Consider the following 16,144-nt stretch of genomic DNA (forward strand, 5'->3'; position numbering starts at 1 on the left):
GCTGTTTTGTTTTCTATTCCATTTTACCTTTGCTAAATCGACTATTAATTGTAAATAACTGTAAATCAAAGTGTCTATCTGCATATTTGTTGTGACAGAGGCGGTATAGGAGGATGAGTAACCGTTCAGCATATGCTGGTTTCTTTTAGACAGTCTGTTTATTAAATGGTCTGCTAGTAACTAACGGACTTGTCATGAGCAATTCTCTGTTTATGCACTTATTCACTTCATGCGGTCATGCTTGAACAGTTGATGGGAGCAGCTTTTATTTACACAAATTTTCCTCCAGACATACACACTGTTGTCACATGTTGCTGTTGATCTCAGTACTGCCGCCGGCTAAGTAATGGATTATTTATTGAATATTTATTTTGCTCTGTAGCAAGTACTGCTTTTCCAAAGATGTATCTCTTCCAGGCCACAGCTCAATTTCGAACTTCAGCTTTGTGATGAACTTGAGATAAATAGGCGCAGATGTATCAGTTACTGCCACACCCATAATAACGCTGTCGTCCACATACAATTTGGTTTAACCCAACATCTCAGTAATACATTCTCATTACCTATTCGATTCTTCCAGAAATGTTACAGTTAAATTTCCAGTGTCTGAGAAGCTATAAAAACTGAACAAGTTTAATTAATATAAAAAATGGCATTTGTTAATACATTATTTTTTTAATTATTCTACACACAAAAGATTACCAAGCGAACACGTAAAAACAACGTAAATTTACGTAAACCTGAATGTTTTCACTGGTTTAGGTAACTAATACGCATGAAAATTGGTGAAAACAACGCAACAGCTAAGGGGCCATCCACATACCACGTGGACAGCTTTGGGGGGGGGGGGGTATGGGTAATGTCCACGGTCCATACAATTTTTTTTAGAATTTATATGGGCAGTTGCCCACGGAGGGGGAGGGGGGGGGGTCAAAATCGTTAAAAATCTGTCCACGTGGTATGTGGATGGCCCCTAAATAAAATGCGAATACCTTATTTTGGGTAAAAAATTGTATGAAGTTTTTGATATTGATATTGATGTTTCAAGGTATTAAATTTTACCTAAATGATGACTCCCGTGAAGGTACCGCAAAGTAGGTAAATCACTTTTACCTAAAAGGGACCATTCACATACCACGTGGACAGCTGGGGGAGGGGGGGGGGTTGGCTAATGTCCACGGTCCATACAATTTTTTTAGAATTTATATGGACAGTTGTCCACGGAAGGGGAGAGGGGGGGGCTTAAATCGTTAAAAATCTGTCCACGTGGTATGTGGATTGCCCCAAAGGACCTTCCCGCTTCCCGCTGATTTGCGACAAAAATACGCATATTTGAGTATTTTTATTTTTCTGTGTAGATGACCTGAAACCAAACATTGGTTAGAGTACCGAAACCAAACAGTCCTAAGCCGTGGTGTGGCCTTTGCTGTACGTAAAAGTCGTCTACATTCCACTCGATCCATGACTGCAGTGCGCCAGCCCTGCAGTGTGCCTGGGTCCATAGGTCATTTTCCACCTGATCGATCCATCTTGCCCGCTGTGCAAATATCGTGCCACTCGTGTTAATTCCCGCTCTTTTAATGACACCTTCCAGGGCAATATTAATCAGTAGGAACGAGGGACCATCACCTTGCCTTAAACCTCTTCGAGTTTCAAAGGGGCTCGAGGGTGCCCCCAGTACACATATCACTCGATCCAACGTCGCATTGACCAACTGCGTTAGTTCGTTCGTAAATCTGTAGTAGTGTATAATTTGCCATAGCTGGTCGCGATCGATTGTGTCGTAGGCCGATTTGGAATCGTTTAATAGAGGATGTGTGGACACGTTGTATTCGCGGCATTTCTTCATAACCTGATCCGAGGTTGCGCGGGCACCTATGAATCCCGCCTGGTAGTGCCCCACGAGCTGCTTCGTAAACGCTGATAGTCGATGGCAGAGTATTTGGCGGAAGTACCTTGTAGGCGGCGTTCAGCAGTGATTGCCCGGTAATTACAGCACTCCAGGTTGTAGCCCTTTTTGTAGATGGGACACACAATATCTTCCATCCACTCCTCCAGAACTCATGCTTCTGCACGGCTCTAGCCAGTGTTTCTCCACCGTATTTCAACAACTCACTGGGAAATTGGTCCACTCCAGCAGATTTATTGTTTTTCTGTGGACCAATCTCCCCCCCACCTCCAGGAGATCGGGGGCTGGAATCCTGATGTCTTCTGCTCATGCACCAGTTGCAATACCGTCCTAGCGCTCTACTGCATCGCCGCTCAGGTGCTCATCGGAGTGCTGCTTCCACCTTTCGATCACCGCACACTCGACCATAAGGAGGTTGTCGTCTCAGCTCCTGCACATATCAGTATGCGATACGTAGCCTTTACGAGAGCTATTCTGCTTCTCGTAGAACTCCCAAGTGTCGTGAGCATGCTCAGCCACGCGATCTCGGTCCTCTTGCTGGCGCTTCTTTCCTCGGAGAACTCAGTTTCGGTTTTTCCGTACCTGCTGGTATCGTTCCACGTTCGCTCTCGTACAGCGTTGCAGCATTCTCGCCTGTACTGCGTTCTTCTTCTCGACTAACTGCTTGTATTCGTCGTCAAACCAGTCATTTCTATGATTCGGGCTCATTGTACCCAGCAGCGCTACAGTTGTGCTATCTATGGTGGATCGGAAGATCCTCTAACCAGCTTCAAGAGTAGCTGCGCCAAGTTGCTTTTCCGTGGGTAACGCTGCCTCTAGCTGCTGTACGTATTCCTATTCAACCCCGGCGTCCCGTAGTTGCTCGATATTTGGTCGCGGCGTTCGACATCGGCGGGTGTTATATGACGTCGAAAGTTTGATGATGATGATGTTGGAGAAGAACCTACCGTCGATTGGAAAGTGGTCACTTTCATTTTCTGTCTGTTGGTCGGGTAATCTTCAGATGGGTTTGTGAACATCTTTGCGGGGAAAGAAAGTACTTCGGAATACCATACCACGGAATAAAGTTTACGCACCGATGACCGTTATCATCAGTTACGACGTGTAGAGTATCTGTCCCGATTATTGCGCCCCGTCCTACTGTTAGACCTGCCCCAGCTGTCCGTAGAACGCTTCCTTCTCGCGTCGGGCCTTCCTTTATGAGGGCAGTGCTCGTTGATGATGCTGTAGTTGAAAGACCGGCCCGTTATTCTCAACTTGCACATTCTTGTGTTGATTGGCTGCCACCCCATCCCGCGTTGGAGTGTCCTACCCAGTACTGTGGTTCCCAGCTCGTTGATGGTACCACAACTTTAGCAGAAAATAGTCGCCCGGTGCCTGCTTTTCCATGCCTTCTTTCCTGTCCAACAAAATTCCTGCAGCGCTACGACTTCGAAGTTTTTTATTTTTTGTTCGATCAACGTTTATTCGACACGGCACTAGACTTCGAAGTTGCGTGGATGTAGCTCGTCGTGGATCATCCTGTCGCTTCCTGAAAAGCAGAATGATTTACAGTTCCATGTCTCAAGTTTCAAATCGTAGTCCTTATCTCGTTGCCTACGTTCATTTCGATTATTCCGATTCGTATTATCTCTTACGTTGTCTGTAACACATTGTTTTCCGGGGCGATTTCACCCTGTTCCGCCGGGAACCATCATCTCAGCTCTGTTTAGAGTACCACGCTGACATCAGGAGGTTGAGCAGCCGATTCTGACATGGAGATTAGATGCTGTTTTGAGCCGCACCATCTTGGTGAACAGACGCTTGGGTTGGCGAAGCATTTCCTCTGCCGCCGAAGTCTGGTTTACGCGCCAATGATCGCGTCGCACCTTCCCACTTAGCTTTTGTCGGATGATAACATTAATCAGGCAACCAGTGTCCATGTTTCAACTGGCAATCTAGTGTAATCATATGACTCGTGAAGGTGTGAGATAGTAACGTGTGAGGGCCGGAGCCGTGTTTAGCGCTCCATCCAGGTAGTCGACTCTCCATTTGAAGCTGCGAGCATCGATTAGCTTATATTTGATGCTGAAGCTGATTCCTTCTTCTTCTTTTACGGCGACAGATCGATTATCGATCCAATGCCGAGTCCACAATATGTCGCCATGTCACACGGTCTTGGAATGCTATCCTGCAATCTCCCCTAACACCTATTTCGCGGGCACCCTCGTCGATAGCAATCCAACGAGTGTGGGGCGTACCTCGAAGTCGACGGCCTCTTCGGGATTTCTGCTAAATATAGTTTTCGCTGGTCGTTCTTCCGGCGTTCTAGCTACATGCCCAGTTCACTGCAACCTGCCGTAACTATCCGCTGAACTAATTCCGCCGATTTGTACACCTGGTACACTTCATGGCTCATGCGTCTGCGCCAAACACCATTTTCTAGTTTGCCGCCAAGGATTTAACGCAAAATTCCACGCTAAAAAAAAAATAAGAGCTCGCTGATCGGACTCTTTCAACGTCCATGCTTCATGGCCGTAAAGGGCCACGGGAAGAATTAGTGTTTTGTAGAGTGCAAGTTAAGTACGGGTTTGCAGACTACGGGACCTCAGCTGGTTACGCAATCCGTAGAAGGCTCTGTTTGCAGCTGCTAACCGCCTTTTAATCTCACGGCTAACCTCGTTGTCACTTGTCACTAATATACCCAACTAGATAAATCCATCAACTACTTCAAAAGTTTCGCCATCTAATCCTCAGCACCAACATCCGTTGGACTATCATGCTTTTTACAAGCCAGCATGTATTTCGTTTTAGCAGAGTTAATGATGAGCCCTATTCTCACAGCTTCCTAATGAAAGGTCCGAAGGCCTCTTCCACTACTCTACGGTTGATACCAAAGACGTCCATATCTTCCGCAAAACCTAGAAGCATGTGAGACTTCGTAATGATGTTGCTACTTCTTTGCACGCCGGCCCTCCAATGCGATGTTGAACAATAAGTTTGACAGCCCGTCTCCCTGCTTCAAACCATCTAACGTCACGAAGGGGTTCGATATCTCACCGGCTATCCTGACTTGAGTATTAAATAAACTTCTGGTATAATAATTCGTGGTAAATTTACAATTCGTGCAGGAGGTAATTTCGTTTACTATGAAGAACCGTTTATTAAGTAATGAAAGCGGCAAACAAACCAACAATAACTAGAAGTTATTGTGTTTTTACACGTTTAGATGATCCATCAGGTATACATTTTTAAAGCCCCACAATGGACTAGTTTTTACAAACTGTTATGAATCTCACAGATCTGATATGGTCGGATGCAATAAATCAAATTTCTTGGCAGAGTTCTGATAGAAATAAATTCAATTCAATTAAACAGAAGGTTAAATATTCTTCAAGCTCGAAAAACCGATTCCGTAGCGTTAACCCAGCATAAAATCTTTCAGATCCCAAACTTTTAAACAGCCCCAGGAAATCCGTTTCGTTTGGAAGGGATTTTGCTATAAGTATATCGTGCCCCTTGGTTTTCGAGTGAAGAAGTCGCCAAAGAAGGATAAAATGACTACTTTCTGAAAGATTTCACAGTTGACTACAATCAACGTGTATTGAAGTGGTTCAATGGTCGGCCTGAAAAAAATGTGAAAGTCTCAAATGAGACCAGCCTGCGAAATGATTGTTATTTATATCAAATCCACAACATCGGCATCAAACAATGCCTTGTACGTAACGCTTGTCGACCGCGTTGCTCTAATATCCAGCAGTAAAGAGTTCAAATATCGCGATGCAGCTTCAGCATAAAAAATTCAAAAGTATAGCTTTTTCCACTCTCACGACAAACCACTTGAAGCGGCTTTTTTCCTGTAATTTTCCAACATTTTCTTTTGTGCGCCGGGCAGCCCGAGTGCCGACTGCTTTGGGTCGTGGGACGAAGAGCCCGAATCAACCGGGACACCCCAGAGCAGGGGAGCCTCAATCTAAGTCCAAGTTTCACTACAGCGCGCGATTGTGGCTCTCCGATGCCAGCCAGAAAGGCTATGTACTTCTCTGAAGTGGGCCTCGAAAGTAGAAACGAAGCTATAATGCCGGTACATAGCTCTGTTCGACTGTCTGTAAATGCACAGTGATGAGGCAACCACAAACGCCCGACACCAACACTATTATAATATTTAGGGTGAGTGTTGCAATTTTTCCTCAATCATTCAGGTCACACAAATCAAAGTATCAAAAGCTTTCAAACAAAACGATTTTTTTAATTTTTTAAATTCAGTAATATTTACATTAAAATCTTATCCTAAGGCCAACTTCAGTGCAACTATCCTAAAATAGCTTCAGTCGTTACCAAAGCACCCCACTGAAGTATATAAGCACAATAGTGGGAAGGAGGGACGAGAGCCTGCACCAAGTTTTGTACGGTGTGAATATATTTTATTTTTGCTGTTCGAAGGAAAAGTATTGAGCCCTCGTTGAAACCAGTGATATTGAGAATGTTTACCATGTGATTTAAATTCAGGATTATACTAATTGTTAGTTAGAAAAACATTTCCTGTGAAAACATTCCTGTCCTGATTTGGCCTGCTAGGAGTCTTCCACTCGGCTTCAAATTTGTTAAAAATTTCACTCGCATTCGTTTTCGTGATCGCCACATTATGCTGTTCAGTTGCTTTGCGCTTTTTATTTATGTTCTGTTCATGCTTTATACCCTAGCGCTGACGGTCGCAGTCTCTTTCTCTCCCTCTCTGTCCGCAACTCGTCGTAGTGTACGCGTTTGTCATCTCCATGCGGCCCTTCTCTCATCACCCCGGCGCGTTGCTGGCCCTGGTTCGGCACCCTATAATTTTCATTCGTTTTTTCGGTGCACTAAACTCTACTCACCCGTACGCATGAGGGACCCTTTAGAGCCCCTTTTAGATAAGTTTATTTCGTCGATTCTCAGTACAACATGTATACAGAGGTTTACGGGTAATGTACTTGATACGATCGTAAGCTCCTTAGTGAAGTTTTGAATTTTAGTGCTATTCTGCGATTTTTTCATTTTAACCTTTGTCTAGTAATTTGTTTTATTGTGCATCGACCCCACCGAGCTTGGTAATGCTACATACTCATGGCGCTTTTTGCTGCATCTCTGTCTTCGGTAATAATTCTTGAAATGCAAGAGTCTTCAGGTTTTGCATCTTCTACACTCTCTTACCGCAAAACCACCAAACGTTGGAATAAATTGATTAATTTATGCATGCAGTGTCCTTTCGCACTTTTAATCATCCGTGCTGCAATCTTAGGTACTTTGTTAATATTGTAGTATTAAAAACAACACATAAATAACTCGTAAAAATGAATTAGATATTGCAGAATGGTTTCACTGCAAACCTTTCATTCATTCGATGCGTTGTTCTTTGCAATCGCAGTTGAAAATCTGGCAAATTTTAAGTGTCTATCCAATTATTTGAAAAATATGACTCGCCATTAGAATTATAATGATTACTTTTATTCTCGATAAAGTTGAGAGCTATTCATATTTTATTTGTCTAAAACCCGGGGGGTGTTCTTATGCTTTGAAAAATGAAAAGATTCTAACTCAATCATTACGAGTATGTGACAAACAAGAGCAGAAGGAGTGAAAATCGATCTTTTCTATCTCATGAGCGTAGATGAGAGTAAAGAGGTTATTTTTCTCGTTTTCTTGTATTTCTCCAAAGACCATGCATATTTATATATAAAGCTTTTTAACTACGGGACTGTGATATTTACTATCAAGCATTATTAAACTTTAAACAACTAAATTACACTTTAAAAAATACCCACCTGCTCTGCTTTAAAGTGGCTAAACTGGTTACCGTGGAAATTTGCACGCATGGGTTATACCTAGTGTGTCGAATGTGTTTCTTCGATATCAATTCAGCTATATCTCATCAGTATCGACAAGAAAAACGTAGTGAATCTGTAAATATGAAAACAGGGAGAACCAATCACTATCTTGTACCAAAACGGGATAAGAAAAATAGTGGTTGTCCCTCTCACGTCACTCAGGCTGAATACGGATTGCCTTATAGTAGGGATATGAACGCGGAAAATTATTAGGGAAAGAGGTAGAGAGCATAGAAGAGGTGACGCGAAAGATGAGATGTTTTCCTGCTATCTTTAGTAATACCGCTTACCGTGCAACGCACTTGCCCTTCAAGTAAATCGTTGGGTAGTTCAGCCCATGGTTAATTCGAGAACATCTTTCGAATTGTTGTTTATCTCATGACATAAGCAGTAGGATGCCAATGAAAATTGACTTTTTCAATATCGTTTAGCGGTAGGGCTCGAGAGTTTCGTGCAGTAGTCTCTTTTCCTGAAGCCGGTATAGTCATAAAATTCTCCTCCCACCGCCAGACAGATATTATAGTCTAAAATAGTATATTTTCCCAACATTTCTTCGGCGCAAAGAAGTGCTGACACTACACACCTTGTTTCCCACGTAAGAAACAAAAAAACAACGACGGCCGCATGACAATGAAATAATTAAGCGACAAAAAACAGTAGCAATACAGTTTTCCATTCTTGGTAACTAGAGGTAACATGATTAGAATAGAACAAGGGAAAATCGAAGAAGAGATTTTTTTCGGGAGTTTCAGGCCAACTAACCAACCAGTCAGACGAGAACCGTGGTGGCTCGTGCTTTATCAAGAAGTTGCCACCATGTTGCTTGGTTTTGGGCTGTGTTTCGCCAGTTCCCCAGGCGTCTCATCTCCCGCAAGTCTACTTCGATCTGGTCGAATTATCGAGCACCCTGCACCTTTCTATTTCTGGTGCCGGCAGGGTTGCTTAGGAAAAATGATTTCACAGGGTTGTCGTCTGGCATACTTACGACGTGAGTACCCCGCCTCAACCTATTGACTTTCGCCTGGTGTGCAATAGGGCTCTTTTCAAGTAGTGCGTGTAGCTCGTGGTTCATGCGCCGTCGCCATTCCCGACGCTCGGCTGTACTCCACCGTAGAAAGTCCTCCGTTCGAAAACTCCAAGTCGGTCCTCCGTGAGAAGCGTTGTTGTCTCGATTTCGTAGAGTACAACCGGTCTTATTAGAGTTTTGTACAGCGTCAGGTTCGTGCGTCGTCGCACTCGACTCGATCGAAGTAGCCACGGTTTCAAGCTTTAATGCGTCTTTGGATCTCTTTGCTGGTGTTATTGTCGGCAGTGACCCCAAATACACAAACTCGTCGACCACCTCAAGCTCACCGTCGTCTACAGAGACTTGAGTTGGGAGGCTGATGTTATTCTCCTTGGAGCCTCTCGCTCGCATGTATTTCGTTTTCGACGCATTCATTCGCAGTCCAATTCGTCCGGCTTCGGCTTTAAGTCGGGCATAAGCTTCCTCCGCCGTCGTAAAGCTACATTAGGGGTGGCGCAAAGCGATTGAAGTTTGGTCTTTTTGAAAACCGAAAAATCACCCAAGAGGTGAACGCATGAAACGTCGAGAATTGGTGTCATCTGAAAAATTTTTTTTTTCAAAAATCGATTCTCTGGGACCAATTCTCACCCTATGCCGAATAAATGAACGCCCTTAATGAAACATAATGTATTCGATGCTAGTTATAGTGTATATCATTATACAGGCTATTTCGAGAGACTAGCGATCAATTTCATTAAATAAATTCTAAATGTTTTAAGCTCCGCCTTCCACAATTGAAAAAACGACTAAGTCGATTTTTGCAAGTCATTTGGCATCAAAAAAAAATTCGAAAACCGAAATTTCACGTAAAATCCCCTCTTCCCCCCCCCTTGGATGATTTTTCGGTTTTCATAAAGGCCAAACTTCAATCGCTTTGCACCACCCCATTTTAGGTCCGATTGAGCTGAAATTTTGCACAGGGTGTTTTTTCGAGCAGGTGAACATTTTGTATAGGTTTTTTTTTTTGAAATTCGAGATGACCATTTTGGCTAAGCTACATATTGTAACCGTTTCGGTTAGAAGCCGTCGGTGATAGCTGCTAAAGTTACCACAGGGGGCATGAGAATATCTCACTGCCGTAACACCTCGATTTAGAACAGCGATGCTATAATCATAACCGATGAAACCTGAAGCAGTGGCGAAGATCAACGGATCATCAGGCACATCCGATATTGGCGAGTTATCGTCAGCCATTGCAAATTGATCACTCGGTAAGCCCAGACCAGTTTAGTCAAATAAAGTTAAAAGCCAGATAAGCCTAGAAATGGCTAGTGTTGGAGCACGTGAACCTCAAAGAATAAATGAGGATAGTGAATCAGGACCCAGAATTTGGAATATCGCTTTGTCGCAGGGGTAGTACATTGGCCACGTGCAAGCCCTCCGTGCGATCGACCTATAAGCTACGCCATCTTTACCATCAACATCAGGCGTAGACAGTACGTCAGTCAGCGAAGTCATTTAGATTCGGATCAATAAGCAAGACGAGCGAACGAACCGTGGGACGGCGAAGGTTCGCTGAATTCCTCAAAGGTTGCGGCCTGGGAGGAGGAGAGTTGCGGAAACAGCCAGTCGACAGCGGTATCGTCGACGTGACGGCATAGGCTGCCGAGCTACAGAGCAGCCAGCATCGGTAGCTGAGTGCTTCAAAGATATTGTATGTAACTAGCATGTGATTAGACCTCAGGATAAGCCCCCCTTTACCGTAAATATAGAATGTAAAACCCAACGGCTATTTTCGTCATATCGGCCGACCCTGATAACCTTTGCAAACCTTGGAGAAAGTGTTCGAGAGAGATAGAGAGACATTGCTCACCTGGTTGAGTAGCTGAGGTGACAGTATTATGATGTCAAAGTCGTCCGCGAAGCCCTGAAGCAGAACAGACCTTGTGAAAATCGTGCCCCTCGTGTCGATGATACCCGCCCTTCGGATAACACCCCCAAGGGCGATGTTAAACAGTAAATAGGGAGGTCCATCACCTTGTCTTAACCCTCTGCGCGATTCGAAGCGGTTCGAGAGTATCCCCGAAACACGCACGACGCACATCACTTGCGAAATGGTGGCCTTAATCAGTCTAGTCAGTTTATCCGGAAATCCGTTGTCGTGCATGATCTACCATAGCTGTTCTCGATCGACTATATCATAGGCCGCCGTAAAGTCGATGAAGATGTGATTTGTGCAGGGTTGCCAATGATCCAGTTTAAACTGGATTCCTCCAGTTTTTTTTAAGTGATCCAGTCATACAGTTTTATCCAGTTTTTTATTCACTTAAGGATTGGTTTTCAGAAATATTTCCAAAACGTAAATTTTGTAAATTGACAAATTGTTATGACAATTCTTAACAGTATTTTCAGTATTCTATCTTCTCACACGAAACACGGTCAAATAAAAGACTGCATGACATAGTTAAGTTAAAACCAAACAAATAGATTTACCAGACCATAAAAAAGAATTTTCTGTTACGTAGCAGTTAAAAAATTGTTAGAAGATTTGGATCCCAAAAGATAGCGAAGTCAGAAATAATTGAAATTTAAACTTCACTGATGTAACGGAAGGGAATGTTGCGTTAATACTTTTTTTAATGATAAAAGTAAATGGAAAAGCTCTATCTTCTTAATTTTGAGATAGATTGATTGTGTAATTTTAAATTTTGCTGTTGTTAGAGGAAATTTCTCAGTCCATAATTTTCCATAATTCTGATTAAAATGAGTAATTTTTTGTGAAGAGTTATCTCTTTAGTTGCTGTATTCAAAACTGAAACTGTATTCAATCCCCATAACAGAAAAGCGCTCTCACAATCATTTTTTTTGCTTTTTTCAAAATTATTTGGGATCCAGTTTTTTTTCAGTTTTTTCTTCAGCCTTTTTCCAGTTAAATCGAAAATTTTATTGGCAACTCTGGATGTGTGGGCACGTTATAGTCGCGACATTTCTGTAAGATCTGTCGGTTCGAGAAGATCTGGTCCGTGGTGGCACGGGTTCTCATGAAGCCCGCTTGGTACTAACCCTCGAACCTCCTGGTTAAAGGCGATAGACGTCGGAACAGGATCTGTGAGATTATTTTGTAGGCGGCATTGGTAGGCGAGATACCACGGTAGTTGTGGCACTCCAGCTTGTCGCCCTTCTTGCAGATGAGGCAGAAGAATCCCTCCATCCACTAGTCTGGCAATTTTTCCCCCACCCAAAGCCTTTTTTTTTTTTTTTTTTTTTTTTAAAGGTGGCGGGGAAATCTGCAAACAGACACCTGAGAAGAGAACTCAGGGTGTGGGGATGAGACTAGGGGAGAGATGCTGGGGTAGTTACACTTGCCCAGGCACCTACTGATCCCTGTCCCGACCCACTAAAACCCCTCCAGTCTCCAGCCCTGGTCTTCCCGGAACGACGGTCAAGTATTACGTCGGGGAGTGGCTTTTGTGCGTGATGCACCCTCTTTACTCTTATAACCTTCTAGCTAACTACCTGGAGACTGGTAATAAGCTACCACTGGCGTGTTGGTGGTTGACCCGCCACACACGTTGCAGCTCCAGAACAATCTGAGAGGCGGCCGCACAGACCGCGTTCCAGATGTCCGGGTCGTCGCACATCCTCCGGACTAGATTGTCCGGAGTAGTGCCAGGCCCGCTCACAGCCATCATGTTGCTCCTCGCTCTTACGAAACGGGGGCATACGAAGAAGACATGCTCAGCAGTCTCCTCCTCCTCCACGCACTCGGGACACATGGGGGACACCGCGTGTCCGAACCTGTGCAGATATTGCCTGAAACAACCATGGCCTGACAGGATTTGTGTCAGGTGGAAGTTCACTTCACCATGTCGTCTCCCGACCCAGCCGGATATCTCCGGTATGAGTCAGTGCGTCCATCTGCCCTTTGTGGAGTTGGCCCAATCCCGCTGCCAGCGGAGCAGAATGACCTTTTGGTACCTCGTATGCCCCTTGTGTCACGTTGGTCGAAACACTCTCTGTCCTCCTTGATGGCGATGCTGATAGGCATCATGCCGGACAAGACACAGATTGCAGCGTATGACACCGTACGATACGCACTCGCAACTCTCAGGCACATGAGCCTGTAGGTGCTTTCCAGTTTACCACGGTAACTGTTAGTACCTAGCGCTCTGGACCACACTGGCCCACCATACCTAAGTATGGACGAAACCACGCTGGCAAGAAGTCTTCGCTTGCTGCCATAAACCGCTGAGCTATTGGACATCATACGAGATAGTGCTGCAATAGCCGATGAGGCCCTCTTACAGGCATAGTCGACGTGACTCCCGAACGTGAGCTTGTCGTCCACCATAACCCCCAAGAGCTTCAGGGATCGCTTCGAGGTGATGGTGCAGTCTCCGACTCTGACCACCGCCTGTTGCTCCGATTTACGGTTGTTCACAACCGTGACCTCTGTCTTATGATGCGCGAGCTCCAGTTTCCTGGAGCGCATCCAGTCCTCGACCTTGCGTATACAGTGCGCGGCCGTCAACTCGACCTCCTCGATAGACTCGCCGTAAACCTCCAGGGTTATGTCGTCTGCAAAGCCGACGATCACAACCCCTACAGGGAACTTGAGTTTCAACACTCCGTCATACATGACATTCCACAACACCGGGCCCAGGATAGAACCTTGCGGAACTCCTGCGGTAATTGGGACGCACTTCTGACCCTCCTCCGTGTCGTAAACAAGTATTCGATTCTGGAAATAATTTTCCAGAATCTTGTACAGCGACACCGGTACATGGATGCTCCTGAGCGCGAGCGCTATGGAGTCCCAACTGGCACTATTGAACGCATTCTTCACGTCGAGCGTGACGATTGCGCAGTAGCGTATTCCCCTTCTCTTGCGCTGGATTGCTACCTCCGCCGTCTTGATGACGGAAGAGATTGCGTCCAGCGTGGACCTGCCCTTCCGGAAGCCGAACTGGTTACTTGCCAGACCGTGTACACCCTCCGTGTACCTCACCAGTCTGTTGAGGATGATCCTCTCAAGCACCTTGCCCGCGGTGTCCAGCAGGCAGATAGGCCTATATGCCGATGGGTCCCCTGGCGGTTTCCCAGCCTTCGGCAATAAGACCAGTCTCTGCCGCTTCCATCTGTCCGGAAAGAGGCAGTCATCCAGGCACCTCTGCATGACTGCCCTGAACAGCCCGGGGGCCGTTTTTATCGCCAGCCTGATCGCCAGGTTAGGGATACCATCCGGTCCCGGTGCCTTGCTCACCTTTAGGGATTTGGCGATCACGATGAGTTCCTCATTCGTAACCCTTGCCTCCTCCCCTGCCTCGAAACGGCTGTCGTCGCTCACGGATTGGATGCTCGGCCGGTTGGCCGACCATCTCTGGTCTATGTCTGAGATACTGGAACGTCGGACGTGAGACTCGACCGCCGGAGGCCAAGGACTTGGCTCGTGGCGTGGAAAGAGTCCCTCGATGATACGCTCCAGCATCGCTGGTGATCGCTCTGCAGGCGCCAGCGCGCCTTTAGTCTTGGCCATTACGATCCTGTAGGCGTCACCCCACGGATTTGTATTGGCACTCGCACATAGCCTATCGAAGCAGGCCTTCTTGCTGGCCTTTATCGCACTCTTTAGCATCGATCTTGCCGAACTGAATGCTGCGCGGCGCTCTGTCCTCTCTTCTTCGTTTCGCGCACGCTGCATCCTCCGTCTTGCACGGAGGCACGCACTGCGAAGGTCGGCTATCGCGTCCGTCCACCAGTAAACCGGTGGCTTTCCATTCCTAGGTTGGCGAGTCCTAGGCATGGTGGCGTCGCACGCCCGCGATAGCATAGCAACTAGTTGGTCAGCAGTCGGGCGGAGCCAACTGCTCCCCTCGCGCTCCCTTCTCATTGCCTCTTCGAATACCTCGGCATCAAAGTGCGATGTCTTCCACCCGCGAACGGTCGGAGTGTTGGCTCTACCCGTCGCTTGCCGCCTCTCGTTGTTGTCTACACTAAAACAGACCGCCTGGTGGTCGCTATTAGTGTAGCCATCGTCTACCCTCCAGTTCTTGATCAGTCCTGGGCTGGAGAACGTCACGTCGATGATCGACTCCGCACCATTTCTGCTAAATGTACTTTTGTTCCCAACGTTGGCCAGATCTAGGTTGAGCTTTGCAAAAGCCTCTAACAGGATCTGGCCCCTCTGGTTCGTGAAGCAACTTCCCCACTCAACAGCCCAAGCGTTGAAGTCGCCCGCCACCACCAACGGCGTTAGGCCCGTTAGCTCCATGGATAGGAGGTCGACCATCTGGGTGAACCTTTCGGTAGACCAACGTGGCGGAGCATAGCAACTGCAGTAGAACACTCCGTTCACCTTAGCAACTACGTACCCTTCTTCTGAGGTTGAGACAACCTCCTGAACCGGGAACTTGCTCGTCGTACATATGGCCGCCAATCTGGACTTATCCGCAACCCAGTTACCGTTTCCGGGAGGGATGCGGTAGGGATCCGATATGACGGCGATGTCCGACAACGACTCAGTGGCTGCTTGGTGTAGCAGCTGCTGAGCCGCGAAGCAATGGTTCAGGTTCAGTTGCGTCACCCTTACGCTCGTGGTTTCGCAGCCGGCTTACCGACTGGGCACCTGGGGCCTCCCATAAAGTGTTAGGCGTCCCGTTTCCCGGAACATACCATGCACTTGGGAGACTCCCCACAGTCCTTTGCTTTATGGCCTGCACCTCCACATCGCCTGCACAGCTGGCTCCTATCGGGCCCCTTGCAGGTCCAGGACTTATGTCCGCCCTCGAAGCACCGGAAGCAAATGTCTGGTTGCTGTAGTATGCCCAGAGGACATACAGACCAGCCGACCTTCAACTTGCCCTCTTTCAGGGCCAGGTTAGCGTCCGCCGACGGTAGTCGGAAGGTAGCTACCTGGGTCCCCGCCGGACCTTTGCGGAGGCGGATTGACTTCTTAGCCACCTCCACCCCGCACTTCGCTTTTAGGGCTTGTGCAATGTCGCACCCCTCAGTGATTTCGTCCAGGTTTTAAAGCTGGAGAGTCACTTCTGAGGTGAGTGCCCGCACTTGCACCTCCTTCCCTAGGACCTTTTCAGCTACCGTTTTGTAGGTAGCCCCCTTGTTCTTGGCGTCCTTCCGGAGCTCAAGTATCATCTCGCCAGTGCGAGATCGGCGGATACTCCGCACATCCGCCCCCAGATCCTTGAGCTGGGTTTCCCCCCTCATCTTCTTCAAGACTTCTGAGTACTTCGACCCATCCGTCTTGAGTATGAGGGCATCACCCCTACTCCGCGCCTTTTTGACCTTTTTTGGTCCTCTGGCCGCTCCGCCATCATGTCGCGTCGCACCTTCCCGACGCTTCCTACCCTCTACGGTAGTCCAAGGGTTACC

At 46.6% G+C, this 16,144-nt stretch overlaps 1 protein-coding gene across 1 annotated transcript in view; it reads right to left on the bottom strand.

Annotated features, from left to right (window-relative positions):
- The window catches only part of LOC129719806 (uncharacterized protein DDB_G0284459-like), a 33,963-nt gene extending 23,954 nt beyond the window's left edge, over positions 1-10,009 (bottom strand). The window contains exon 1 of the mRNA XM_055671212.1: positions 9,890-10,009. Coding sequence (XP_055527187.1) covers positions 9,890-10,009 — 120 coding nt within the window. The remainder of the gene's footprint in view (positions 1-9,889) is intronic.
- Between the last annotated feature and the right edge of the window lie 6,135 nt (positions 10,010-16,144).

Source organism: Wyeomyia smithii, chromosome 2 (genome assembly GCF_029784165.1).
Source record: "Wyeomyia smithii strain HCP4-BCI-WySm-NY-G18 chromosome 2, ASM2978416v1, whole genome shotgun sequence".
NCBI classification, from domain to species: domain Eukaryota; kingdom Metazoa; phylum Arthropoda; class Insecta; order Diptera; family Culicidae; genus Wyeomyia; species Wyeomyia smithii.